Source organism: Falco punctatus (assembly GCF_963210335.1).
Source record: "Falco punctatus genome assembly, chromosome: 1".
Classification (NCBI taxonomy): domain Eukaryota; kingdom Metazoa; phylum Chordata; class Aves; order Falconiformes; family Falconidae; genus Falco; species Falco punctatus.
Genome location: NC_137580.1, coordinates 110,308,513 through 110,336,204, shown reverse-complemented (window position 1 = coordinate 110,336,204; position 27,692 = coordinate 110,308,513). Strand labels below are relative to the sequence as shown.

Below are 27,692 nucleotides of genomic sequence, written 5' to 3'. Positions count from 1 at the left end.
GAATGGGGACAAGAGCTGGTGGGAACAATCATTTTATCTGATGGACCTGCTGAGTTCAAGCCCAAACACCCTGGCAGTGGCTGTTGTGGGGCACAGCCGTTGTTGAAAGGGAGTCCAGGGCTGATCCCTCGTGCCTGCGGTCTGAATCAGGTTCCCTGTGTATGTGATTGTGATTGATTATGCAGTAAATGGGTGCTGCCCTTGTTGTCTTTTTTTTGGTTTATTATTATTAAGTAAGGCATTTAAATCAACCGTGCATTTTTGGTAGTCTGAAAAATGTAAACGCTTCATGGAAAGAAACGTAAGCATTAAGATTGGAAATAAAATATACTTGTATCTTTTAAAAGGTTTATCTTTACCCTTAAATATGCTGATGGGGCTTATTCTTTTTGCTAAGTCTTTGTGGGCTGTTAAAATCAGTTGCTTTTTCCCATCTCAAGGAAATGCATCTTTGACACTTCTCATGACCTGAGTCACGATGCTGTCACAGAGCCAGAAAACATCCTTAACAGTCATGGGTAAAAGAGCAGAGCTGCCGAGGGTGTGTGGTGGGTGGAAGAGGGAGAGAGATTGCTATGGTTTACTTCAGTTCCTATTCTATGGGTGTTTCAGACAAGCCGTTTATTATAATTACGCATGGATATTATTATCAAGTCCTCATACACAGTGGTTCTCAAGGCACTTTTTTCCCCCCCCACATAACTGAGGATAAATGCTGTGTATTCAACCTGGATTGAATTCAGATGCTGTATTTGTGCTAATTGTTGCAGCTAGAGCAAGGGAACATAAGGTGTAGGTAAAAAGGTGGGGGTGAAAAAAGCCTTAAGATACAGTTTATCATCAGTACTGAGTTCTAATAAGTGAAGCCCTTTTGGTAAGGGGCTGCTATTAAACTTTCCCCGTGTCCTCACCCAGCACAGCTGCATACAGAGGTGTCCTTCAGAACTTCCCAGACCAGTCATTTTGCAGTTTCTAAGACAAAGTGACCAGTTTTTATGGCTGTGACATCCCAATACAAAAAAATTAAGTTCATAAAGATCATTGTATTTTGTATCATTTTGAAGAGAAGTCTGAGGCACCAAAATTGTCTGAAGTTCACAAAGCCAAAGCATCTCAAGTGTCATCCGTGAAAGAAAGCTTTGAATTCAAAACTGTGTTGATATAAATTATGATTGATAGACATGACAAGGAGCAGTAATAGTGCATACTTGTTTTCTAAAGCGCTTCATCATTCACCAGCAGACAGTGTTAGTAAAATTCCCATGTGCAAGAAATTGGAGTAACAGAGTCTTAACTCAGTGCCTAGAAGCTGCCTTGTACGATAACCTCATTAGTGGAGTGTTAAGTCTGAGCTCACATAGTCCTTCTCCTTGGAAGAGTTTGCAAACTCAAGTTCAGTGCTGTGGTAGCTACAGCCATAGCTTCTGGTCCCGAGCTGGCTTATGGCCATGCACCGGGGAGGATGGGCAGTGCACCTTCGCACTTGTTTGCAAAACATTCAGCAGCTATACCTGTAGTAGTTACAAGAAACTAATCTTGCAGTCTTTTAACCTGTGAAGAGGCGAAGGTGCAAGGTCTGGTACAAACAGGATGGGATGTCTGGACCCCTCCCTGGCTGTGGCTGGCATTTACTGGCCTTTTAAGAGCAGAAAGGCGAGTTCGGCTGATTTTGCTGGTAACCGCCATCTGGAGCAAACCAGCTGAAGTGTTCCTGCTGCTGCCTGCTTCATGGCCGTGAAAAGTCTGGAGCCAACAGCTGGCGAACAAGTTTTGTTGTTGGTTTTTACTTCAAGTTTTGTCCATAAATGGACTTGAGCTTTGCAGCAACAATATTTTTAGTTAAATAAGTCCTGAAAGATGATTATTATGCCAGACTTGCATGTGTGGTGGTGGAGGGGTTGTTTTCTAAGGAAAAGCTTCAAGGCACCTTTACTGTGCAGCTCTTTTTGAGGAGCTTTAGCACAGTAAATTGGTGTCTGTACAAAATGAGGGGGGGAGACAGCAAGGGAAGAAGCAGACATTTGTGTCAGATTTTCAAGGAGACATTTTTTATACCAGGCAGTTAACGCTGTGTATGTCCCTCGCAGCTGCCGGTAAGAGGTGCCATGGGGCCCTGGGGCACTGGTGCTTTTGGCAGAGGTGGCTTCCTCTCCTTTCTGATTACTCTGGACTGTCAATGTAATTTCTTTTCCATGCAGGGAAAGAAGAAATACCCATGTAGGTAGGTGAAATGGCAAGCCATACATCACTGATTGTGTAAATAAAGGACAGGTTCAAATCCTAGGTATAGCTTGAGGTTTGAACTGTTCTCACATAATCTGTCTTCAGCCAGGGAGAGGTAACGGGCAGCAAAGAGGTTGTAGCAGTTCCTTCTCTCTTCTAACCTTTGCTGAGGAGGTTTTCAGTTATCAGTGGGAGGCTTTGTAACGGAGAGACCAAGTTTTTGAAACCGAAGATAGTAGAAGAAAGAGAAACTTCAGGAGGAAAGGAGCATTATGAGGCCATGTTCAGATTTTGAGTGGATGACACAGATGAGCAGTTGGAAGAGCTGAAGTTGAAGGAGCTTGGGTGAGAGGGCAGAGGACCCTGCCTCCACAGCAGCTGAGACACTTGGACTGGCGCTTGCATGTCTGGGTAGAGTATTCTGACTTACAAGTTCGCCTCTCACCATCACATGCCTTGCCCGGATGCAAATAGAGAGCAAGTTCTGCTTTCTTAGGACAATCATGAGATTTAGTGCAGCTGTGTTTCAAAAGGTTAGATATCAAGCAGTTTTAAACATTGTGAAAATAACTGGCTGCTTTATTTTCTCCCATCTGTTTCAGTGGAATCAAGTTAGTGATAGGTTTTGGACTTGAACCAGTTTAGCTGAGAGAAAAATTTGCTCTTTAAGTAGCTAGATCACGTGCGTATACGTGCTGTAGGTAGTACAGAGTGTTCTTCCTTTAGTGGGTCTACTTGTGTTGGAAATATGGAGGGTCATGGTGTGAAATAAGTCTAAATATGGTAGGATGCTATTCAAGGAAACTGTGATGTACCTTTAATTCAGAAGCAACCGTTAGCTTAACATAATAAGTTTCCTGACTTTTTCTAGGAAAATGTGTAACATATTACAAAGAAAGATAAAACACGTTTGACTGAATAAAACAAAACTTAAAAAGCTCCCTTTGGCAGCAATTAGCGCTCATGGTGCTGAGTGTGTTTCTCGGGACGCTATTGAGTTTGTCTGTCAAGCTCTTCCAAACAATTTCTGCGAGCCAGCATTGCTTCCGCGGCGTTCTCTGTCCAGGTCACAAGGCAGCGTTTCTCACCAGGGCGCTGCTGTTTCCTCTTCCGACTGTAGTAGATTACAGATTATACTGGAACATGTCTGAGAAAAGGTCAGAAACGAGGGTGAAAGTCTTGGAACCGAAGCTGGGAAGCTCTCCATTCTCATCCGGGAAACTTTTTGTATTGAATAAAAAAGCAAAGCAAAATAAACTACCACAAGCATGACACTTCTGTTTTGCCTGCCATTTTCTGTCTGCCAGTTAGAAAGGGTTTTATTTCCCTTGCATTATATGATTAGCGAATGTTTAGTTGAGGAATCTTCAGTATTACACTAAACAGAAATAATGGCCAAACACAGTTCATTTCTGTGTATCTCGGCCTCCACAGGATTGCATAGCCTGGAGTTACTACACTTTTATTTACCAAACTAAAGATGTTTATATGTAGTGTTAATGTCAGTAGACTACGTGGTACGCTTTGAAATGTGGTCTGTTAAATACTGTAAGATATAAAAGCTAATCAAGTGGGTTTTGAATTTTAATGACGCTGCATTACTAAGCTTTTTGTATTGGAGTAATGGAAGAAAAATGGAAAAAATCAACATAGAATCACTTTAATATGAGGCTGAGAGGTGCTCGATACCACTTTGGTTTTTCATGTAAAGTGTTCAGAGAAACTAAAATCCTTGTGATCATTATTTGCCTACCAGAAAAAAACATCTGGGCCAGGTCCTGTTAGCTTTGTTCACTAACAGGGTGGAATTTCTCTGTGCAGAAGAGGATCCCACAACACTTGAATGGAGGAAATGTGCCATATACAGTTGAAACTGCCAGGGGACATGTAATGGGTAAAATGATTTACTTTCAGTTTGGTAGTAAGTTGGTGTTTGCATCCCTTAGGGTGCGCTTTTGGTTTGAAGCTCGGTTGTGAATTCCTGCATTCCCTTCCCATATTGAGGCTGTTGCCTGCGCAAATCTGTGGTGCCAATGTGTTAGAGCTAGGTTTACATCGGGGAAGAAGTGATTTGGTTGTGTTAATGTGGTACTATGTGTGGACTTGAGAGAAGGACAAAGCCACAGCAGGGCGAGCAGTGGGGCTGTGTCAACGTAATGCATCGAATGAAGCGCCTTAGCGTAACACTGGCTGCCCCGTGCTGTGTTCACAGTGGAGCTCCTGGGGCTGGGGGGAGTGTATCTGCTGCCCTGGGGCTTGGTGTATATTTATGTCATTAGTAGCTGCAAAAATCAGGATGTTTTTCTTCCTCTCTCCTCAGAGATGATCTCTGACAGCAGTGCCCTGAAGTACTCAGTTCAAATGCTGACCAATTTGAAACCTGGCCTGAATTCATCAAGGCTTTTAGTTGATCAGAAGAGGACAAGTTTACTATATTAATTGCTTTCAGTTGGTTGAATGCTTTTTTTATACAGTGTTACAAGCTGGCAAGTCTAGCACCTAGGTGTAGCTTTCCTTTCCTATCCAAAACCACACTTTGAATACTTAGAAACATCTGATTTGATCAAATCTTTAAATCCCACATGCAGGCCTTAAGTGTATTTTACAGGTTTTACAACAATTGTAAGTAAAATACCACTGAACAAAACTTGTAGCTGTCAGTAAGTTAACGTTGGGGTGGCGACAGCGGTGGGGACAGCGAGGAGGTTGAGGGCCAAGCCGGACCTGGGAGCTACTCCTGATGGCTTTTCCACAGATGTCCAGCTTTGTCAAAAACCAGTAAATCTTGTGAAGTTTATTTTCCTTATAGCATCTGTGTTTTATAATGGTGCTTTTAATTTGTTTTTCCTTTGTCTGCTGGGATTTCTTTTGTCCGGCACTTCCAGGCCTCCCTTTTTCTCTCTGTGGAAGTGAGCCTGTTAATGATGGCTGGCTTGGGAATACATCCCAGCCAGGCAGGCACGGCAGCCGCTCCCTCCATCCGACAACAAAGCCCATTGTTGTTTTCCTTCTTCACATTTCTCCTCAACTTAATCCATTTTTCCTTTGATTATTTGTGGAATAAAATGACTGGAAATGTGTGGCTTGGGTTTTGGGTGGATGATACCATGGCAGTTTCATTGCAGACTTTGAGCAAACAGGTATGAAGGCAGAACCAAGCGATTATATTTTCCATGTATCAGGATGCAGCATTTATCTAATATAATGCTGCACTTGTAAATAAACTTCTGCTGCCTGACTACCAGAGCCACGACATCCTCAGGTTTTTGCAGCTCCCTTAGTAAAATTAATAGATTTACTAGCAGCTTAAATTGAGACATAAGACTTTTTTTTTCTTTTATGTTTCTCCAATGGGAGTTTAAAAGGCTGATATAGGATTAACTCTAGAAGGTTTTTTGACTCATGTTTAGTTGTGATCCAGAATTTGGACCCTGAGTCTGTAATATTTGAGTGAAAATAATGCAAGTGCTTCCTTCTGCATGTGTCCTGGGCTGTGGCCCAAGCTGGAGAGGGAGCACAGGCAAGTGGGTCAATGCTTACAGGGAAAATAAACCTTAGCCTAAACTGGCTTTAATGTATTACTTTCACAGCTCTTGAGCTGTCATCTGAAAATTTCTTTCATGGCAGCCCATGGAAAGACAGATGCTTAACCAAAAGGATGTGCCTTGCATGGGGTCCTGAGCGCTGCCAAGCTCACGCTCTGGGTGTTGACCAAGGGAAAGTGCCTCCTTGCCTGGGAAGATCTGCTGGAAATACTCAGACTGATTCCTAAGAGGGTGTTTGCTGTGAAATTGTGGTGATGATGATTAATTTTCTTTAAATTAATTGCAGTAGAAAATATTCCTTGAATAGTCAGTAGGATGTGATTTGTACGTAGCTGTCGGTATACAGCCAAGTTAGCATTTAAAGTTAAATTGTCAGTGCTAAGTGAAGCTGCTCTATTGAAGCAATAATTCCAGGGTTTGATTCCTTATATGCATTTCCTTACAAGAATGAATATATACTGTCCACATGTGGCAAGGTAACTTGAGGACAGGATGCTGCTGTATGAAAAATGTTTGATATTTCTAGCGGTCTTAAACTTTGGCTTATTTGTTGCTTGTCCTTTGACAGTGAATCAACAACTGCTTGAGCTGTAGAAATAATGTTGATGCTTGACTGCATTCTTTGTGCTCTTTTGGCCTGCTACGGCAGTCCTGTGTGCACACAACTCCCTTTTACTGCAGGAGGAGTGTCCTGCTGCCGAGGGCTGGAGGAACGGAGGGTGACTTTGTCGAATTTCTGGATTGGTACAGCAGCACCATAAAATTATGGGGGTTTAAAATGACTTATTAAACATAATGCGCGACGCTGTTTTGCTCCAGTGAAATTCAGCATGCACTGTACAGCCTTTCCTGAAGGCATAGGGAAGGAGCGGCCCTAGTCATTGGGTGCATTTACTGGATCCCCAGGGCTATGCAGTTCAGACGACAAGCATGTACCTCTCTTATAGGTCTGAGGCAACATAAAATGAAGATGTAACAGTATAGAACATTTCTAAAATAATAAACATAGCTAAAAATAATTCCGTGTAAATGAGAGCAAATATTTTTTCTACTAAGCATAATTTTTCTTTAGCTTTACTCATCGGCATCATTTTAATATTGTTGTAGTCAGATTTTCAAGAAAAATTTTACTGTCAGAAATAATTTTGTAGCATTCCAGCTTTTAATTTTTTACTTCTATCACTTTGTTGTTGCATTTATTTGCATTTAAGCAACTGAATGTTGCTGCAGGAAATATAGATCGGCAGGCAATCATTATTGGGACATACGTTAGATATTTACAGCTTTTCTATTTGTCATAGGTGGATTTTTTTATCATGTTTGTGCTGTGAAGTGCTGTACATGTTGAGCTCTGGCTTAGTTTTTTGATTCACATTCGTATACATTAGATTAAGCTACATTTAAAAATTAGATGCTTGATTTCTGAATGTTGGTGGGTTTTTTTTCCTCAAGAATCACCTTAGATTTTGGTCCCATTCAACATTTCTTTTACATGTTTTCAGTTCTCTCTGTATAGTTTAGTGATTTTACTGTTTACTTTGTGTTTTCTTATGTGTGAGCCTAAAAATTTGTAGGATGTTGTTGCTACAATTAATAGAAAACTCCTCAGTGATGACTTAATCCTGGCGTTTTCTGAGTATGCTTAACTGCCCTGGGATTCCTCAACTTGTATGAAAATAAAGCAGCTCATCCTTGTGTAGGAAAGACATCTGCAAACGCCTCATTTCTCTGCATGCAAATGTTCTGTGGAATCAGCTGGAGGTTTTGCATATGGAAAACTACATGATGTTGGGAGCAGAGGGCACAGAGTAATTAAATGTGCCTTGAGAGAGGACTGTTACAACACAGTCATTTGGTTCAGTAGTTCATAGTTAATCATTATATTCCTAACAAGTAAAAGAAAACAAATTACAGGCATTTGGAGCCCCCCTCTATAGATAATGTTGCTGTTTGCTGTGTAGCATGCAGTTACTCATGGTGACTATAGGGGAGAGAAACATTTTCAGAGACCTTGATTACATGCAATAGTAACTAATTAGACAATAATGCAGAAAACTATTCATGTTCCTTCCTACAAGAACGAAGAATGCATTATGAAACTAATCTTAAAATTAATTGCATCGTGGTCTTAATTTAAAACTGAGATATTTTTTGGTTTGGGTGGTTTTGGGGTGTTTTTTTCCCCTCTTTCCTGTTTCTTTTTATGCCAAGTTGGTGCAGGAAAATTGCTATTAATGAAATCTGCTCTCTGAGACTTCAATAGGCTTGTTATTCATTAAAGCCTTGCGATTTCTCTTAAAATGTATTGAACAGTGTTCAGGCCGGATACTTAACACAAAATACACTTTGTAATTTCATCATTTTTGTTATTGTGCTTTTCTAAGATGCAGAGGTCTATGGACTTTGTAGAAAAAACAAATAAAACCCCTAAGCTTACAGTTATGTGGTATTAAAAGAAGGGTAAAGGAAGCATTGAGTGTCTTTAGGATGATGAGACATTCATTAAGATTTTTCCGCCTTCCTTTTCCTATTTTCAATCCATCTGAAGTACCATTAAAGCTTTTCAGGCAGCTTCCTGTGAGAAACCCTTTTCTGTGCTGTTTTTCTTCCTTGAAAAAAGGTGGCTGCTCTTCAGTCAGATTGTATGGATTTGGCCTGGGATTTGTATAATATCTGTGTAGAATGCATCGGTTGTTTAGGAACCTAATTCCCAATATGGCTCCCTTTTGATTAAGAACAAAGCCAGCATTTCACAGCATTATAGGAACACAGAAAAACAAGTTAATGATCTAAACCTTTTAATTCATGGTTGCTTGTCTATATAAAGTACTTTTGATTCTGTTATAAACAGACTGGCCCCTTTTTTTGTTTAACTTCTTTCTCTGGTTTCTTCACATTTCTTTCTTTACTGTCCATGAAATTTGTAGCTAGTTTCCTTTTCTAACTGAAGAATGAAAGGTTGTGACTACAGAATGATACAGAAAGTAAGAAAGCGTATCTAAACTGGGCGTATGTCCAGCAGAGACCTCTTTGAAACAAGCTAAATTTAGGGTTATTGCGATTTTCTTGTTACGTTTTCCCCTTCCCCTTGTAAGTACCTATGTTTTGGGTTTTTCTTCTTCTTTTTTGAAGGAATATGAAGTTTGTTGCTTTTTTAATACTTGCTTGATTTTTACATGTAGTTTGGCATGGCTTTATTTTATGTAGTTACTTGTTATTTTCCTCCAGTCTTAGTTCAGCAGATTACTGTTATGTGTGCCTTTATCCATAGAGACAACAAAAGCGACCTTTTCAGGACTTTCAATTACCAACACTGTATGTGGTACTTTAGGAAAGTAATTCCCTTCCAGATTTTTTTTTTTCCTGAAAAAGAATTGTAATTCAGAGTTTGTTCTTCAAATTGAACTTGAAAACTTTTTGGTGAACAAAACCGTCAGGCAAGCAGCAGCAGCATGAATAGTTTCCCTTCCATGGAAGGGGACCTTATCTCCATATATAAAAATAAATATTTGCTGCTTCCATTGTAATTTATTTTTTTTCTCTGAAAGGAGTATGACTTTTTTAGATACGTTTTTCCTTACAATAGGGGCTTGTTATTTCTTTTTTCCTCTCCTTTTTTTCTGGCCATGGCTTTTTTCAGGCAGCTGTAGAAATGATAAATGAAGAAAAAAAATCCAATAATTTGTTTTATTACATCTCTATCTCATCAAGGTAAATTGAACAGCCAAGACACTTACAATAACTTCACAAACAATAATCCTGGAAACCCTCGACTCCTGCCTCTTCCAAGTTTGACTGTGGTGTTGCCTCTTGCTCAAATCAAACAGCCAATGACATTAGGGACCATCACCAAACGCACAGGGTAAGTGTATGTGCACAAACCTTTCTTAACATTGTTATTTATTATTAATATGGAAATAATTTGTTATTAGTGATAACTTAGTTTTATACCTTATTTTAATTTCTATGTATGTAATTTAATGGCAACATAAGGGGGGTAGGCAGAAGAGCAGAGAAGAAAAGAAAACCAGTTTGGCTATGTAAACATAACCTGAAAACAAATCTCCACAAATTCAGCAGTATTTGGGTGGGTCATTTTCTTGCAGTCTGCCATGTGGGAAATCATGTATGCTGAAACCGGGAGAAGTTTCACACCAGGAATTGGTATGAAACATAAGCAGAGCTGTATTCAGTCAGAATAAGTTACAGGTTTACTTTTTGTTTTTACGTTTGTTTATTTTGATTTCCAAACTTCTCAAGCAGAAATGATTTTTGACTATCAAAAGTGGAAAGACAGTAAGCCAGGTTGAGCATAAAGACAGAAGTTAATCCTGCTGTTTTCTTGACCTTATTTTTCCTCTGAAGTGACTGTTCTGTACTATGAAATTCACGTGTGGACTGCCATTCTGGAGCCAGCTGCACTTTGGTACTTCTCACTGTGCCATGAGAAAGCAGTTGAAAATATTTGTTGTGAAGTGGTCTACTAAATATAGATGTATGTTATAATAACTAAGAAGATTTTGTGAGCTTCATAAACTCTAACAATTTTAAGTTGAGCTCAACAATTGATACTTTTGCTAAATTTCAGAGCTTTGGGTTTTGCAATTAATACATAAAGCTAGTGAGTGGGTGATTGTTATATTTTTTCCCCTCTCACTTCTTGGTTGTTCAAATCCCTGAATATTTTCTAGTTTAAAAAGTCTGACCGATCCATTAATTTACAGATGGCTTTTAAATTTTTAAGAAAAATAGACTGAGTATGGCAGGTAGTTGGACAAAACAATTGAGAATCCTACAGGGTTTGTAACATGTTTCTGTGTTTTGGCAAATGGGTGCAGGCACTGTCTTGCTTGCTTCAGTGGTTTCTTGCTCAAACCCCGATAGTGAGGTGAATTTTACCTTGTGTTTTGTGAACTGGGAATTACTTTTCAGGGGAGAACTTGTGGATATTCTCTGTCTCCCTGAGTAATTCCCATATTCCATGCTTGAGTGTTCAGGATATCTGTAAAATCTGTTACTGTCTCGTTTAGCACTCTAGTATGCATGGTGATGTTCTGAAGCTTGCATATGTATGCACATACATACATGTGTCTATATACGTGTCTATCTCAAATCCAGTCTTGCTCTTGCTGCTGTAAACAGGAATTTCATTAAGCTTGTTGAGCCAAATTGTGAACTACGAACATGCAGTTGCCCTAAGCGCAGAGGCTGGCTGCAGATAAGTTCCTGAACTTCATAGATAATAGTAAATGGAACTTATGAAACAGTAAAGAAACCATGTGAGGGTAATTTTGTGGTTTAACTTCCATGCATACACTTCGGTTGCTTATTTTTTCCCTTCCCCCTGCCCCTCCTCCCCTACAGTTTAAACACAGGCGAGGGGAAAGTGGTAGTAATCAGGTGAATTTTGAAAATATAGAAAGATGTGCTCTTGCATGTGGATGGGAAGGGAGGTAGGATCAGAGAGAGGTTGGTGTGCATGGAGAGAGGCAGGAAGTTGCAGTTCCTCAACAAGGGAAAACGTCGAAAAGGTGACTTGAAGAGTACAGTCAGAGAAAGACAGAAATATAATTCTGGGCTCTGTTGGTAGGCTCCTAGAAATGGAATCGACACTTAGAATAAGGTAGGACAAGACACAGAAAGAAAATTAAAATCCATTTGAGGGTCTGCCGGGGAGAAAGTAGGGTGATAGGAGTACTGGTGAGGATGATGATTTGAGAGGAAGCACTTGGTTTACAATATTAAGTCCTGCAGTGGCCTTTACAAACACTGCTTTTTTAATGCTGTGGTGATAGCGACAAACTTTTCTACATACTGCAAATGTGAAGTCTGCATTATTTTATTTAATGTTTTATTTTTAAATATCTTAAATGTATTCAGAGAGTTCTACAGTAAATTTCTAAAGTAAATTTTACTAGTCACAAACTGTCCCTGTCCTATTATTTTGTGTTCTTCTTAAAGCTAATTAAATTTAAAATATTCAGTGAGGCTTTTATGTAAGGGGAGAAAACAACAGTCATGGGAAATACCCTGCTGTGTAAATAGAGTTTTCATGAATGAGGATCATAATTTTCAGCAAAGCCTGTGTAGATGTGTAATGCTAAGCTTAGAGCTTCCTTCATTTGTTCTGCATCCAAAATATTTGATGAAAGTACACAAAATTAACATGAAAAACTGTATTTATAAAGCAGGGATTTAAGAGGAATGCCTAGGATCCGAGAAGCCTGGCATGCCTAAAATGACCAAATTGAGACAGCAGCCTTAACTTAAACCTCCAGGGGGCAAAGCGTGTGTTTAACATATTTAACATCTGCCCTCATATTTCTAGAAACACATAGCAATGTAAGTCTGTACAGTGTAATATTTAGACAGGACAGGGACCATCTGCCTCACTCTGAGAAGTGTAGGAGGCATGTATTACTGCAAATGGCAAAAGACAGATGTATTTACACCTACATGGTCAGCACCTTTAAGCACTGCTCCGAGGAAACAAGGCTCTTCCTTGGGAGCAGCTGCTTAACCTTGTGATTGTGCAGTGATCAGAAAAGGAGATGAACTCGCTATCAGTTGGATTTTGCAGTCACTGTTTAGTGGCCCTTAAAGAAGATTCCTTTTCTGTTCTTGCTACTTGTAAAAGAATTAAAAAATTAATCTGTTGCAATACATTTCTAAAAGCAAGACTAAAAGAATACCATATAATTAGTAATTAGCAGTTCTGGATTTGTCCATTATATTTGCTTTGAACATACAAAAAGCTTCTTTAATACTACACATCTTAATGAAGTTTGCAGGTTTTATTAACCAAGAAGTGAAGTTGGGTTTTGTTCTGCTAGTATCCAAGACAGCAAAGTCTTTTTTCAGGTACTGAAAGAACTGATCAGTGCTTGTAATATCATCTGTCTCAAGCAGAACTGCAAAGCATGTCATCTTAGTTGACAGGTGGAATGGCAGTAAATTTTTTAGAAGTGTTTGCTGTAGCCCTATGGGAATGAAAGACCAGAATCTGGAGTTGTGTTGTTGCTGCGCTGTTCATCACAGATGTTTTGGTGGCTCTTTTTTTTTTCTTTGTGTTTTTTTTTTTTTTTTCCAAACTTGTAAATTTTGGAACACTTTCTGATCAGTCATTAAACGCTCTTATTCTGAATACAATATACATTCTCAGCACTAAGCATCCCAGACCATTCCCTCCCTTCTTGCCATCGTTATCACATTTCCTTGTTCCCTGCCCTCAGTTTCTTCCCTTGCTTTTTCAGGTCTCTCATTGTAATTTCCACACCTTCATGAAGCACTTGATTTTTGTCCTTATATTTTGTCATCCCGTAGACTCACTTTCCTGTAGTTTGTACTGTCAGCACATTCTGAGGAGCAGATAGGCTTTCCCAAAGGGGCTCTAATGCTAATGAGTAAGGAAGTATCATATGTTTTAAAGATTAGGGGGATATAAGGCAGTAAAAGAGTTATATTTAATAAGTCCTTATATGTCTGTGCCTCGGTTTCCCTCAAAATTTTAATAGTAATGCTGAATTCCTTCTCAAGTCTGGTGAATGGGTTAATTCATTGCTCATTTACAAAGAGCTTACAGATTTGAAAGGGGAAGAACTGTATGATCCATCTCATACTTGTCTATAAAAGGCAGTGAATCAGAATATGCCATAAGACAGCTTTGTGCTCTGCAATAGCTTTATAAGCGATCCTTGTGTTTGCAGAATGAGTTGTAGTTAGTTTCCAGTTTTTAAGAATGTGGGGACACAGATGAGCTGTAATGGCAAGGAGGGAAATAAAAGAGACAATAATTGCCCCAAAAGAAAAACTATTGTAAAAGTTGGCTTCTCTTGACAGCAGCATTTGTTTTAACTTTCTCAAGGGGTATGGTCATTATACTTGTATCATACTTCATTACCAAATTCATTATAGCTTTAGTGAAACACCAGGATGTAACCTGCATTAGTTGGGGCACGTCAAAACAGAGACATCCAGTGTATCTTACAATAAAAAGTATAAACCTTACTTTTTTTTCCATCCAAAAGATCTAGATAGTGTGTTTTTAAAGATGAAACTTCATCAGTCCTTCAACCCATCCCTCACTGCACCCCCAGTAAGGACGGGGAAAAGTAGGTAAAGTGTCTGATGCAATTTTATCATTTTAGTGTTTCTCATTGCTTGTGCTATATGAAAATATATGTATTTTCATGTAAATAGAAAATATATGAAAATAACCCATTAAAATATATGAAAATCACTGATACCTGTTTGTTTTATTTTGACTTAGCTTAATTTATCCCAGGTTCTACTACTGAAGCAAACAAAAATAAGGAGTGCATGATGCATTTGAGTAGGGAAAAAGTAACTAAAATTGTTGAGGAAAAAACTGAAAAATAAAGCTAAAGAATTCAGTAAAATAGCTCAACTTTTCTGCGTGCTGAACTCAGACATTCTATTTCTGGCACGTTTCTCAGACATGTTTTATGTCACCTTTAGCATTTATAATACATTTTGGTAATAAAGCGACTACTGTAGTGATTTGTAATTGATATGAAATACAGTTATTTGCACTGAATTCTGTTTAGATGGCACTGTTTATGAAAGAATTCTTGCTATGGCAACATAGAGCAATGAGGGTTAGAATAAGTGGGTATTGCACAGCTTATTAAAAGCTTAAGTAGTTTTTATTAAACATAAAAAATCAAAGAATATTTGAGTTTTCAAGAAAGTAAGAACATTTGTTGGAATTTTCAATCATAAATCATCTTCATTCCATAATTTTCCTTTGAAATTTCTCACTGGCTATGAGAGCGGGGAACCTCAGTGAGTTTTTTGCCTTGGCATTCCTCTGTTACTGTCACCGAGCATAGCCATCTGGTGCTGTCTTTTCAAGGTTGGGTTATCCTGTAATTTGTGACTTCTCTCTCACTCTCTCTCTCTCCGTTAGCATACCATCCATATTATGTGAAAGAAATAGTGAAAAATAATTGTTTATATAAATATCATAGAAAAAAAAGGTCAACTTAAAAGAAATCAGGTCTCATGAACAGAAAGGCAATGCTAAGCTGTCTCTCTCACACAAGGCTTTTTATTAAGGCTCTGCTGTAGTCTTTGGAACTGTAATTCAGTTTTCTTCATGGTACAAGATTTTGTATCCATGTTAAAAACAAAACCTTCCATTGAAGCATATATCCACCTGGGTCAATTTGTAATTAAAATAGAGCTAATTTATTAATTTGCAAATATAATCAGGTCAACACAGTATGTTGTGCAAAAAAAAAAAAGCAACCTATGTTACCTTTTAAAATGTTCTAATGAGCTCAGCTGAATGTTATTTGCCCACTTTTTGCAGACAGAGAAACTGGGGCCGACAGAGGGAAGGGGAAGGTGTAACCTTGCCCCCTTGAAACATTCAGGACCATAATTTAGAAATTCTAAGCTCTCAGTCAGATTGGACCACTCTCCAATGACTCTTCAAATTTACACTAGATACACTCTAGATTTTAAATTATATTGGACATGGGTTATGCAGAAGAAAAATTTTCCATTAGATGAACGGTGCAATAGTGCTGAGTTAATCTTCTGTTGAGCTATTAGAAAGGTCTCTGACTCAGGGACTGAATGTGTTCAATGTATAGGAGATCATACAAATTCATACAATTTCACTGGGTTTTACCACTGTTCAGAGATGATATATTATGGCTAGAAAGGCAACTGGTTCTACCAAATGAGCTCTGTCCCCCAAAGCATTAAAACAAAACATTTTTTTTTAAATCCAAACAGTTAAAGGCTAGCCTGCTACACAGAGTCTAAAAGATCTTCAGCATGTTTTTTGGCCTGTACTACTAATAAAAAATGGGGGGGGTGGTGTCTGCAAAATTATATTTTTATTGGTTTTTTACATTTTTGCATGTCAAAGGATATATGTCTTAGGTTTGTACCTTCACCTAAAAGGTTTTTTGAAGAGGATGTCTTCATTGATGTTGTGCTTGTGTCAAATTTAGTTCACAGAATTCTTTTTTGTCAGGCTGGTATCCTTTTAGTCGTGTAGGCATATGGCTGAGTGCTTTATGTCTTTCTGTGATAGACCTTTTCTGTTCGTTCCTTGCCAGAAAATATTTCACTTGTTTCAGCTAGCCAGAATTTATCTCTGAGTCAGAATATAAAAAGAAAAATGACACATTGGCATTTACAAAATCGATTATTCAGCAATTTTGTGGATGATGTTACATCCCAAATGAGAATCCAAGAAGCCTTGAGCATGTAAGTAGCTCTAAATTTACCTCCCATTCTTCCTTTTCAGATTTCATGCAAATGTCAGTATGGTGATGGCTTTTTTGAGGGTAATGCAAAGAACAAGGGAGATATCCATTAAAAATGTGCTAAAATTAGTGGGGTATGATACCGCTTTAAAAACAATACACTGTGCAAAATACTTGAACAAAACCTAAAATAAAATCATGGTGTAGATAAATTGTTGAGTAGCCAAAAACATTAAGCTCTCAATCGGGTGATTTTTAACATCAAATATATTTGAAGTAAGTTAGGGTTTTCTGCATTCCATGCAAGCTTTTAAGTGGAGGAATAAGATTGCTGTGTCATACAGTTGCTAAAGATTTTGAATGTAATGGTTTGCTTCTATCCAGAAAAGGGCCGAGTAATTTTCTTTAAAAGGTTGTGCTTGTACCTGTCGCTGTTTTTCCTTAGAACTTCGTCTCTTTCCAGTAAATTTGTAAAACTGTCCCGCTCAGACCTTCAGTGTTTCATGGAAAACACTTGCATATTTGTTGCTTTTGATGCTAATTTACTTTTTCTATGAGTTCCGACTTCAATGTCTGTTTAAGGCTCTTAACTGCTTTTGTCTGAGATTTGTCAGCAGATTTTCAGGAAGGAGACCTAAACTGTGTCTAACTTGAATTATAACATTAAAGCCTGCTTGCGACTGATGCATTCTGTTTGTCACAGCAGTTGTGCATGAAGGGGCTCCCCGTCAGCTCCTGCTTCTGTGGGTGGTTGCGTTGTCAGTGGGACAGTTCATGTGAGCAGTTATGTTTGTGAGTGTCAGCATGCTGGTTACGTTAGAGGTCTACATCTGTTCCAGGGCATCATGAACAGTTATAAGAAATTATTTTGTTTACCTTCTGCATAAATCTTAATAAGCATGATATACAGTGTACTTGTTGGTAATCGAGTTTTCATCTAATTTCTGTGCATTTTTCCCCTTTACGTGAAGACCTTACCTGTTTGGAGCAGGATGTTTTTCCATAAAAGCTCCATGGTGAGTTCCCAGTTCAAACCCAGCATGCCTATAAGTCATTTGCTGTCCTCACTGAAAATCACTCTGTGCTTAGACTTTTTAATTTTGGATTTTTTTTTTTTTTTAATTTGTTTACTTGCATGGCTGATCCATAGGTGGAAGCACTGCATAACTTCACTTTTAATGGATGCGTGTTCACCATCAGGCATTGTCAAAGAAATGCATTCACTTTTTTTCTTTTTTACCTTTGAGAGGGCATTTAATTTTTAAGTAGCAGAGAAGTTGAAAAAATAAATCATTTCCCAGTGGGCATAAATAATTGCAATATCTTTCCAAAGCAAGACGCTTTTTTTCTATATAGCTTCCTTTGTTATTGTAGCACTAAGTTGCTTACAGACAGAAAACGTCGATGATGACCTCTCGAAAATAAGCCAGATTAGCAGTGAGTAGACAGTAAAGTACTGCAGTAAGAGCGATGAAGCAGCTTATCGCACTTGAGAAAAAAAATAAACTGCAGTTCCATTAAAATCAGGATATTTTAAATAATAAGGGGTTTACATTTTAATATGTAAAATTGCAGCATGTTACGAAAATAAAGACAGAAGAAAAAACAGGTTTTAACAGGTTTTCCAGTGTTGGAGCTTGGTTCAGTACTCACACTGTGCTACGTAACCTGCAGTCACCTTTTCAGAACAAGGTGGGGGTGAGGCAGTTGAAGTTTTAGGCAAAAGTAGTGGAAGAAGTTTGAACGTCTTCCAACTTTCTTAGAAAACATCGAAACTTTCAGCTAGGAGGGTGAGGTTTTTTTGGAGGGTGGGAGTTGGTTGTTGGTTTTGGTGTGGTTTTTTTTTAAAGTTAAGCTAAGGATACTTACTAGCTATGTCTGTCAATATCTGTTAGAACATTTGTATGTGGCTCTTGTTTCTACTATTAGAAGTTTGTTCCACATATATCACCCCCTCATGTCTCTGTCAAAATGCTGTCTTCAGCAGAAAGAACTTCTTAAGAGCTGTGTTAGGATACAGAGTTCTTAAGTGAACGGCAGAGGACAGCAGATGAGGGATATGGGAGCTATACCAAAGGCAAGAAAAGCAAAGGTATTAAGTATGACACTAAAGAGAAGAAGGTGACATTGCTTTATTCCTAGAAAACACCCGGTTACTGGAGTAGTCTTCTTAAGAACTATTTCTAAATGTAGTTTACGCTCATCAAAGTGTTTTGCCTGATGGTGATCTAAGAACTGAAAAGGCTCTGGAAGAAGAGTTTTGAAAGTGGATTGTCTTAACAAATGGATGTGCCTGTTGCCCCCTGCATGAAGCAGCAGAGATGCTTGTCAACCAGAAAGGATTTTAGATTGAGGCAAGATTAAAAGGCCTAGATTAAAGAGAGGAATATATGAAATAGACTCAAAAATTGTTGCCTGTCTTTCACAAGACTCTTTTGTGGTTTGTTTAATGCCACTGCTAGCTCAAAAATATGATCTTTACTAGCCGACAGAGAAATTAGGATAAAAAACACACTTTGGGTGGGGGAAGAAATCATGTTGTTTCCATTAAGATCTTAATGAGACCTAAATTATGTAAACAAAATGAATGGAAATTTGACAGCTTACTGCCTGGCAAATAAAGGAGCCTACCATTCTTTCCTTGCTTTTTGTTGCTTTATTCATGATTTGACAACTGGAAACATGTCTTTGTTTTCTTGTTTTAGGCACAATGGTAAATGAATTACAATGTATGTGTTTTGAGGCAGATATGCTTTTTCAGTAATTTTATGTGTAATTGCAAATTTTGTGCAGTATTTTTCTCCTGATACTTTCATTGCTGCTTATGTAGTCTAGATAAAACTTTTACCTTCAGAAATAATGCATTTCCATTTCCGTAGGTTTAGCTGTGGAGTTGTGGATAAGTACTTTTATTGTTATGAATCTGGTGTATTTGAAGCCTATTTGTTGGGAATATAAAATCACCGTGATACTCAATCTGCAGATTCTTGCTATTTGATTAATTATTTGAATTTGTAAAGCAGTTCTTTCGTATCACATATATGCAATTTATTTTTTTCAAGTCATGTCACTTTTTTGACTATGACCTTTGAGACAAATTTGAGAGTCAGCAAGCATTTTATGAGACATAAAGCTCTTTGAGGAACACTCTTTCACTGTACTGCGTAGCCTCTGGTTTTCATAGTTGACTATGACTTTCCAAATATTTTAATAGTATTAATTCATATTAATTCTTTCTTATGTAAAGTAGAAAAATAAATAATAATAAAAAGTAAAGTAGTTAAAATATTGTTGTTAGTTATGATTTTTATAGCAAGCTAACGCAATACATTTCCAGAGATTATGGCAGAGTTTGTTTCATTACAGAAGTCAACAAGTGGTAGCTCTTAATCTTTACTTAGTGTGTTCTCAACATGAAAGAACTCACATGCTGTTGCTGAGTATCTTAATTTCTTTTTAAGATCTGACTAAGTGATGTCTTAATTTTCTTCTTTAGTTTGCTCCCATCACTTTTTGTGCCATTTCAGTAGAAAATGCTCAGGTGTGGTTTTCATTGGCTGTATATACATCTACACCTCAGTGCTTTTGCATTTAAAGTGGAAATGATCCCCCAAAATTATGTTAGAAAATGTAATTAATATCAACAACACCAATTTCCCCAAATATTGTGGCATTTAGCTGGAGTTTGGGGTTAACTTGACTTTGAGTAGGTTTGTCATTGGCTTCAGCTGACATTAGGTGAATGTCACTGTTGGTAACTGAAATGACATGAATGTGGTCTTCAGTTGAGGCGCAGCTCTTACTAGATTTGTAGCAGAACAAGAATTGTGGAATTGAAAGGGGATTTTATTACTATTATACTCCTGCTGTAGATTTCTGCACAGATGCAACTGGGATAAAAATGCTGCTGTGTTCTCATTGAATCCTTGGTGTAGTTACACTGTTGGGTAGACCCAGACAGGAAAAAGTACACAACCCTGTTATCCCCCTTACATCTTTAATATAGTGACGTTGTTTTTAGTGTGGAAGGCTGAAATTATAAGGGTGAACGGTTTTGGTCACATAAGCTTAATTTTCTTGGGTTAGTGTTGATTCCCAACAACCTGCACTTCTTCCTGCATTGCAATCCCTTTCATTAAAAATAAGCCAAAATCTTTTGCAAGTTTCTATATTGTGAAGATTCTTTTAAAGTAACATTTTTTAAAAGTGAGGCCAAATGTGCCTTAATTTCAGTTCTTGGAATAATTTATGAAGTGCTGACAGGCTAAGAGCAAGTACAGAGCAGGAGTTCATAGCACAAACAACTCATTCACCACCTACCTTCAACATTATTGTTTTGTTATCATTTATAAAGCTGAGAGGGTGTTTGCACATCTACATAATAATGAGGATTTATAGTTTCCAAGTTGTTAAAATATCACAATGACATGAAAATACATTTTTCTAATGGCATTACTGTTGCTGAAAATAACTGGGCTTTTGAGGTTTACTGAAGGAAAGAAATTTGAGTTGGAATGTATTGATGAAAACTCAGGGATAAAGTAAAATGGTGGTAAAATGAAAGATTCCTTAGTTACAATAGTTTTCAGAATTGACTTTTCAGAAATATGTCTAAACCAATACGATGCACTAGTCTTCTCTTTTTGTGTGTGTGTCTTTATTTTTTAGCAGGACTAAGTTTAACCACATGAGTAATCGTGTTTTACAAGGTCTGCTCTTTCTGTCTACAAAACATCATTCTTGAAGGGAAAATGTTTTGGCACTGAAACCAACACTTAAATGCGTGCCTTGAAAGATGTACATCTTAAAGACATGATGTAAATAGAACGTAGCTTAGACTATTTCCTCTACGGTTGTTTATAACTGTATTTGGTTGAGCATAGGTCTTGGGACTAAGTGTGGAGAACCCTGCAAAGATGTATTGTCAGAGTACCAGATTCACTTCTGCTTAAAGGCTTGAAGAAATTTAAGTCAATTATGTCTCTAGAAATTTACTCCAATTTGTAGTTGAGAATAGCATTTGCTCTCAATTTTTTCCATTTAAAATTATTTTCATAACCTCAGATTATGCTGAGTAAAAATTCAGAATATTAAAAATGTTAGGATAGTGTAGAAATACTCTCTTTTCAGGTGTTTGTAAGAGGAAGTGGATACAAGTGAATCGTACCTATACTCATGGTTTGCTTTGTATTGATTGATGGGTAACACTGTCCTTCTGAAGAATCTTGTTCTATATTAAAACCAATAATTTATTGACTGCAGTACAGATCGGTAAGTAGCAAGATTCTAATTAGTGGATACATTTATATTTTCATTCCTGAAAGAACATTAATGTACGAATGTTTGGAATGTGAGAAGTAAAAATAGTTGTCGATACACAGTCTGTTACAGAATTGGTTAAAAATACTGTTTCTGTGACAGAGAACTATTTCAAAGTGAAAGAAATCTATTCTGAATTTTTCTGAGCAGCTGATACATACTTAATATGTTAACAGCTGTTTAAATAATTTAATATAGACCATGAAGCGCCACTGCAAGCAAGGTAGTATAGTCAGTAACTTTCTGGAACTCAGATTTCTGACCCAGTAATCTGTAGCTGTAGTTTTAACAGTTGGATGTTAAGTGCTTTGTGGTGGTTCAATATCAGAGTTACTGACTATAAATTGCAATTGCTCTTTTGAGATGTTCTAGCTTCTCCTGCATGTGTGAGGTGTTCAGGGCTGGTCTCAGTCCATGAAGGTTTGTCTGAACCTTTCCATTGACTCTGGTCAGTGTGATGGAATTCCTTTTGAAAGGTTTGGTTTTGTTTTTTGTGTTTTATTCTCTCAATGAAACGTGTGACCCTAGGCTTGCTATGTGTGTGATTTATGGCAAGTAGCTAGCTTAGCCCCTCTGTGGTTCAGTGAGTCCGCCAGTAAAGCTGGCAGAGTAACACTGTACAAGATGTTGGGAAGCTCAGTTGTACTTTCTGTAAATCCCTTTTTAGAAACCTGTCTGAAAATACAGTGTGAGCGCAAGCAATTAGTTATTTCTCCTATTTTCATAAATGACCTCATTTCCAGTGTGCTACACAAGAAGTATTGCTGCTTTAGGTGAATTCAAGTTGAAGGCAGTATTAAATGATTGAAGTTGCATGACAGTAATGATGGAGGCTGTGTGTTTTTAACCATATGCCATATTTTCCACATGTCACTTACTGCAGCTAGTTGTTGGAAGGAAATTGTTTGAAATCAGCTCGAGTTTTGCAATTTATTTCATTGAGCTCAGGACTGAGCTGTAAGGGACCAAGATGTAGGTCTGTGGGCAGGTGCAGTCTCTGCAGCCAGGTGCAGGAGTGTTAGAGAAGCCCAGCTTGAATAATAGTTTTAGTTTAACTTTATTTTCTTATGTTATTTTTACATTATGTTGATCCATAATCTGTTCTTGCTTTAATATCCCTATTGCTTCAGTCTGTTGAACTTCACCTGTATACAAGTAATTTGTCATTAGCAAAAGAAAAAAAAGTAGTATGAACTAAGTGCCATTATAATTATGTATAGTGTTTGAAATGCTTTCTGCTGTTTTAAAATATTTTTCCACTGCTTTGTTTGCACATACATATATGCGCACACACATTTCTCACAATTGAAGATCATTACTTAAAAATGGCTGGGTTTATGTGATGGTGTAGTCACAGGCTGATACATTGTGGAACAAGAAATTAATAGAAGAAAAAAGGAAAGAGAAAGGTAGTCAGAGAAGGAAGCAGTGAAACAGTACAGAGAAATACAAAATAATCCACTTTAAAAAACTGGGAAAAGGGGAACATGGAAAAGGAGGAATCCTTTGTGAACTTCTCAAACAGCTTTTCCTTTAAGGAAAGGGTGAGATCTTAGTTTAATAAATTGAGGAAATGGGCAATGCTCTGAACATAGTTTTGAGTTTATACAAAGCCGAATGTTACATATCTTCAGATTCCTGTAAGGTGGAATGCTACATGCTGTTTCAATAAAACATAACGATAAACCCCTGTATCTGCTACCTGCACATTGTGGAGTTTCAGAGAAGAATGTATCTGAATCTCTTTTTACATAATATAATCCCTGATTTGTTTTTAACACGTAGCTCATGAGTGTATGCGTTGTTTCCCTTTCCTTGTATCCTCCGCATGTTTTTCCCTCTTGCCCTTTTGCCCATGTCATGTATATCCTAGTGGTCTCAATGGCATCAGTAATGTGCTGAGTTACACCCTATCAGTAGTCACCGTTAGCTAATTTCTAAGTTTCTTTTGAAAACACAAGAAAATATCAGCCACCTGGAATGACTGACCCAGAATCTGTATTTTCATTCCCAAAGGACTTACAATTATAAATGTTTTCACTTTGGAAGTTGTTTTTATTGAATGCAAATATTCAATATTGGGTCTTTTAAACAGTCCAGCTAATTCTCCATTATAAGCCAGTGCTGTTCTTCAAGTTAATGAGTTCAGTGATTGAGGGGAATTTGGAACCTATTATTGAGAACTGCTGAGCATCTGTAAATCCTGCTAAATCTTATGGGAACTGCAGATAGTCACCATTTCTGAATTAATATCTTAGAATGACCGTTAAGCACATGGCATCTTAATTTTTGAGAATTAACTTCCATAAATTTATTTTGTTCTTTAAGCAAATCCAAACCAGCTCCACAGATTTCACCCAGTAAGTCTGTGGGAGGAGAGTTTTGTGTTGCTGCAGTCTTTGGATCATCAAGGTCATGGTTTGCAAACAATCCTGGTCTGAAAAGGGAAAAAGGTTGGTATATTACAAAAGTGTGTCTTGCATTTAAATTTAAATTCTCTATTTTTCTGATAACCTCTGAGTAGTAGGTGCTTATCTGTAGTTTTACTCCTGTAACTCAGTGACAGTGGAGATTTCTGGGAATGCGGTTGGGGTGCTTTTGGTAAATAGGACAGTTTACAAGAAATTTTAATGAGTGAAATAAATCATTCATCTTTTATTATGATACAGTGACAGAAAACAAACATTGGTAGTTCAGTCCAAAGATACTGTGTGAAGTGTCACTGAAGAAGCTGTGAGGGTAAAGGTGAGACACCTTTGCTAAATAAAATGTGCAGCCGCGTGTTTAGTACTGTGTGATTACCTGAACACACCTTGGTGAGAAACTGTTCCACCTTCTCTTATATGCGATAACCCAAAGTTTTTTTGAAAAAAAAAAAAAAAAAAGAAAAAAGAAAAAAAAGAAAGAAAAAAAAGAAAAATGGTGTGCTTTGTACAATTTTCTCTTTGTCTCTCCAGGCCTTTCACTTCTTTTAAGTCACCTTTTGCCTGCAAGCATATAAAGGCAAGAGACTTAAAAGAATGAGCCTACTATTTCTGTAAACGTTTTTTTTCTGTTTCTGCTCTGCTACTGAAATAAGATTTTCTTTCTTCCTGCAAACAGATCAATCAAAACAGTTTGTTGTGGAGTCATTGTATATTATCAGTTGTTATGGTAGCCTGGTGGAACACGTGTTGGAACCACGGCCGCTCAGCACTGCTCCGAAGATTAGTGATGACACACCTTTGGAAATGATGACGTGCCCAAGAGCCAGCTGGACTTTGGTTAGGTAGCTCATTCCTTTTACTTTCTTCTTCTTTTTGTCCAGAAGATGGTAGTGATCTGTATTTTTTGGAAGGGGTGAATGAACTGCATCATGATTTTTCACCCTATTTTTATCTTAAACTTCATCTTAATGACTCTTAAAGTTTTCCATTGAAAGAGAGGACTGGTGATAGAAACTTCGGGCTTGACTTTTCATGTAGTGCTGTTAGCGCTTACTTGTCTGAATGGGAGATAACCATTTAAATACCTCTGTGGCCCTGGAGCCTACATTGACCATGTTTACAGATCAATGGAGATCCTTATCAATTGGTGATTTTAAATGATCGGGTTGTAATTTAGCTTTTATGTAAGGACTAGAAACAATTATTTTAATAGTGTTAAAGTACAGAATTCTGCCATGAGACATGAGTGAGGTTTCCACAATGAGGCACTGCAAAGAATTAGGCAAGTTATCCTGTAAGCAGATGAAGGTTGCATTTCTTAAGACCGTTGGAGAAATTATTCCTGACATGTGGAAGAAAGTAAACAAAAATTGATGAGAAAATGTTGTCAGTGCTTTTGACGTTTTAAAATATTTTTCTATCGATTTTTCTTGGCTCCTATATTCCTTAGTGCTGCTTATGGCTGGACTAGATTGATCAATACTTGATTTACCAAGCTATTTAGGAATGGCCCACCCTAATTAAAATTACAACACAGACTTCTAGACCATTATTGTTGAAATGAGTAGGTTGTAATGGAATTGAAAACTCTAATTGGATCAATAGTCCATAACTTTACACAGCTTTATTTTCACAGTTTGTAAATGCTCAGTGACTTTACAGTATCAAAGCAATGCTAGTTAACAGAACAAAAAAGTTCCCCGGTTTCTGTTGTGTGTTTGTATAATGTCAGTGTGACATACAGTCGTCTTAAATGTATTTACCAACTTAATCTAAACCACCTTCATCATTTTTTTGCGCAATACATGCTGCAGTTGACAAACAAGTATTGTCTTTGCCTCACAATCTGCGCGATTTGGTCCTGCTGCTCAACTGCCTGTGGTGTATTGCAGTGTTTGAACAAGCTAATTTAAATAATTACAAACATTTTGTGAGCTTGTATAGATAATTACATGTGATGACAGAAACACTGATTTACATACTCTGTATTAGCTTAAATATTAATAGTCTTGTGTTTTACCTCAGAACTCCTCAGTGGAATGAACTCCAACCACCATTTAATGCAAACCATCCACTGCTCCTGGCTGCAGATGCTGTACAGTACTACCAGTATCTTCTGGCTGGCTGTAAGTAGCTGACAACTTTTTGTCTTGTCTCACGAGCATGTTTTAAGCTGAGTGTGACTTTCAGAGTTGGTTTTTCAGCCTGCATTTATTTCAGTGTATGTTCAAATGCAGAGTAGGGCTGTGTGTAACTGTATTAGTAATGATAGAGTAGTGAATATAGCTTCTTTTTGGTATGAGTCAAAGTTGTGAGGTTGTCACATAGCCAAAGTATGAGTGCTTGGCTGGCCTTGAAAGTGTGACCCACTTGATACCCTGAAGTCTTCGGGGTTTCTTCACCTCATTTCTTCGCATGCTTTTAGCCATTTCCTCTCGTGAATTCAGTACTCAGTGACAACGAGTGCATCTGCATTTTCCCTCTCCCCTGGAACTCCTGATTGCTGGGCTACTTCCAGCCAGAGTCTCAGACAGCTGCTTCCCTTGGGAGCCTTGGCATCGCTTCCAGGGACGGCTGCCCACCTGCCTCGTCCTCTGTCTTACCCAGCCTCGTTGTTCACAGGGAACCAATGTGCAGAGCATTGCCTATGCGAAAACATTTATAGACCTATATCTACAGATATATAGTATATTTTATATAATATATTAAAAAGTCATGTATTTTATATTGGTTTATAGATAAATGAGTATTCATGTTATTTTTTTTATTTTGACAATGCAAAAAAAGAGGACAATATTAACAGTGAGTAGCAAGTCTCTCTTTTTTGCCTAGGGTATAGTCAAGATTAAAGTGAGGCAACAGTCAAAGTTTCACAAGGGAACAACTCTTGGCAGATGTAGCGGTACTCTTGGGGAAACTAGACCCTCTGCACAGTTGTCAGTGCAGCTAACGCCAGCACTTACGTGACACAGGCATTCTAAAATGCAGAAAGTGGACATCTGGGCCAAAAGGCAGTTTGAATGTGACTGGTAAAAACAACATCGGTGCCAGATTAGATCTGTTGCTTCTACCTGTCCATCTGTTGAATGTGCTCTAAGCTCAAAATGTTGTGGAAACCTACAGCGTTAGGGTCTTCCATTTTGCATGCTGCAGAGAAAAGGGAAGAAAACTGAAAAGGTATAAAAGACTGTGAAAAAGTAATCAAAAGTGCACAACACTGTGTTAAATGTGCCTTTTGGCTATAAGTTTTTGCTGGATTCTGGTGTTTTTTTACTTACAGGTATGAGAATTCTGCTTTGAGATAAAAGGATATTGCAATGATGTATTTTGCTTATATAATATTTCACAGTACAAATATAGATCACTATTTTCAAATGAGTATGTCTAAAATTAGGTGTGCGAGCCTATACTTAAATTTTCATACAAATATTTTGAAGCATTGTGTACAATCAGGTCAACAAATATATTTGTAATTTATACCAAACCTTTAACAGATGCTATTAACTGTAGAGCGTAGGTCTAATTTCATGTTGTAGTTTAAGGTAACTGCTGACCCATAGTCTGCTTGTGCTGCTGATAATTCATTTGATATTTATTTTTTTAACCATTGCTTACACACCTGCTGCTGAGTAGCCCTGAAACAGTCTCTAAAACTGGCTTTATTCCACAAACACTGCCTATGTTTGCGAGTCCTTGCAGCTTGCCTCTTTGGGCCAGATTTCTTCCCCCTCCTTGCCCTCCCCAAATTCTCTGCTCTAGTTTTAGATGCCTTTGTCATCCCTGTTGGTTTTAGCTATTTCCCCTGCATACTATCAAATGTATAAATATTGTAAATACCAATTATTGTATGTAGTATGCAGTTATTGCAGTATGGGTCCAAGAGCACAGGATGCTCTCTGGAGAATTCTGGACATTTTGTAAAAATAGTTTGTCTG

General features: G+C 37.7%; 1 protein-coding gene across 14 annotated transcripts in view; it reads left to right on the top strand.

Annotated features, from left to right (window-relative positions):
• Positions 1 to 27,692, top strand: part of BCAS3 (BCAS3 microtubule associated cell migration factor) — a 369,789-nt gene that overhangs the window by 128,525 nt on the left and 213,572 nt on the right. For 11 of the 14 annotated variants that reach the window (XM_080382869.1, XM_080382866.1, XM_080382870.1 and 8 more), the window contains exons 16-20: positions 9,480 to 9,630; positions 16,984 to 17,028; positions 23,660 to 23,784; positions 24,434 to 24,599; positions 25,783 to 25,883. In XM_080382869.1, the coding sequence (XP_080238995.1) occupies positions 9,480 to 9,630; positions 16,984 to 17,028; positions 23,660 to 23,784; positions 24,434 to 24,599; positions 25,783 to 25,883 (588 nt within the window). The remainder of the gene's footprint in view (positions 1 to 9,479; positions 9,631 to 16,983; positions 17,029 to 23,659; positions 23,785 to 24,433; positions 24,600 to 25,782; positions 25,884 to 27,692) is intronic. The other 3 variants (XM_080382868.1, XM_080382871.1, XM_080382867.1) reach the window with 1 other exon arrangement.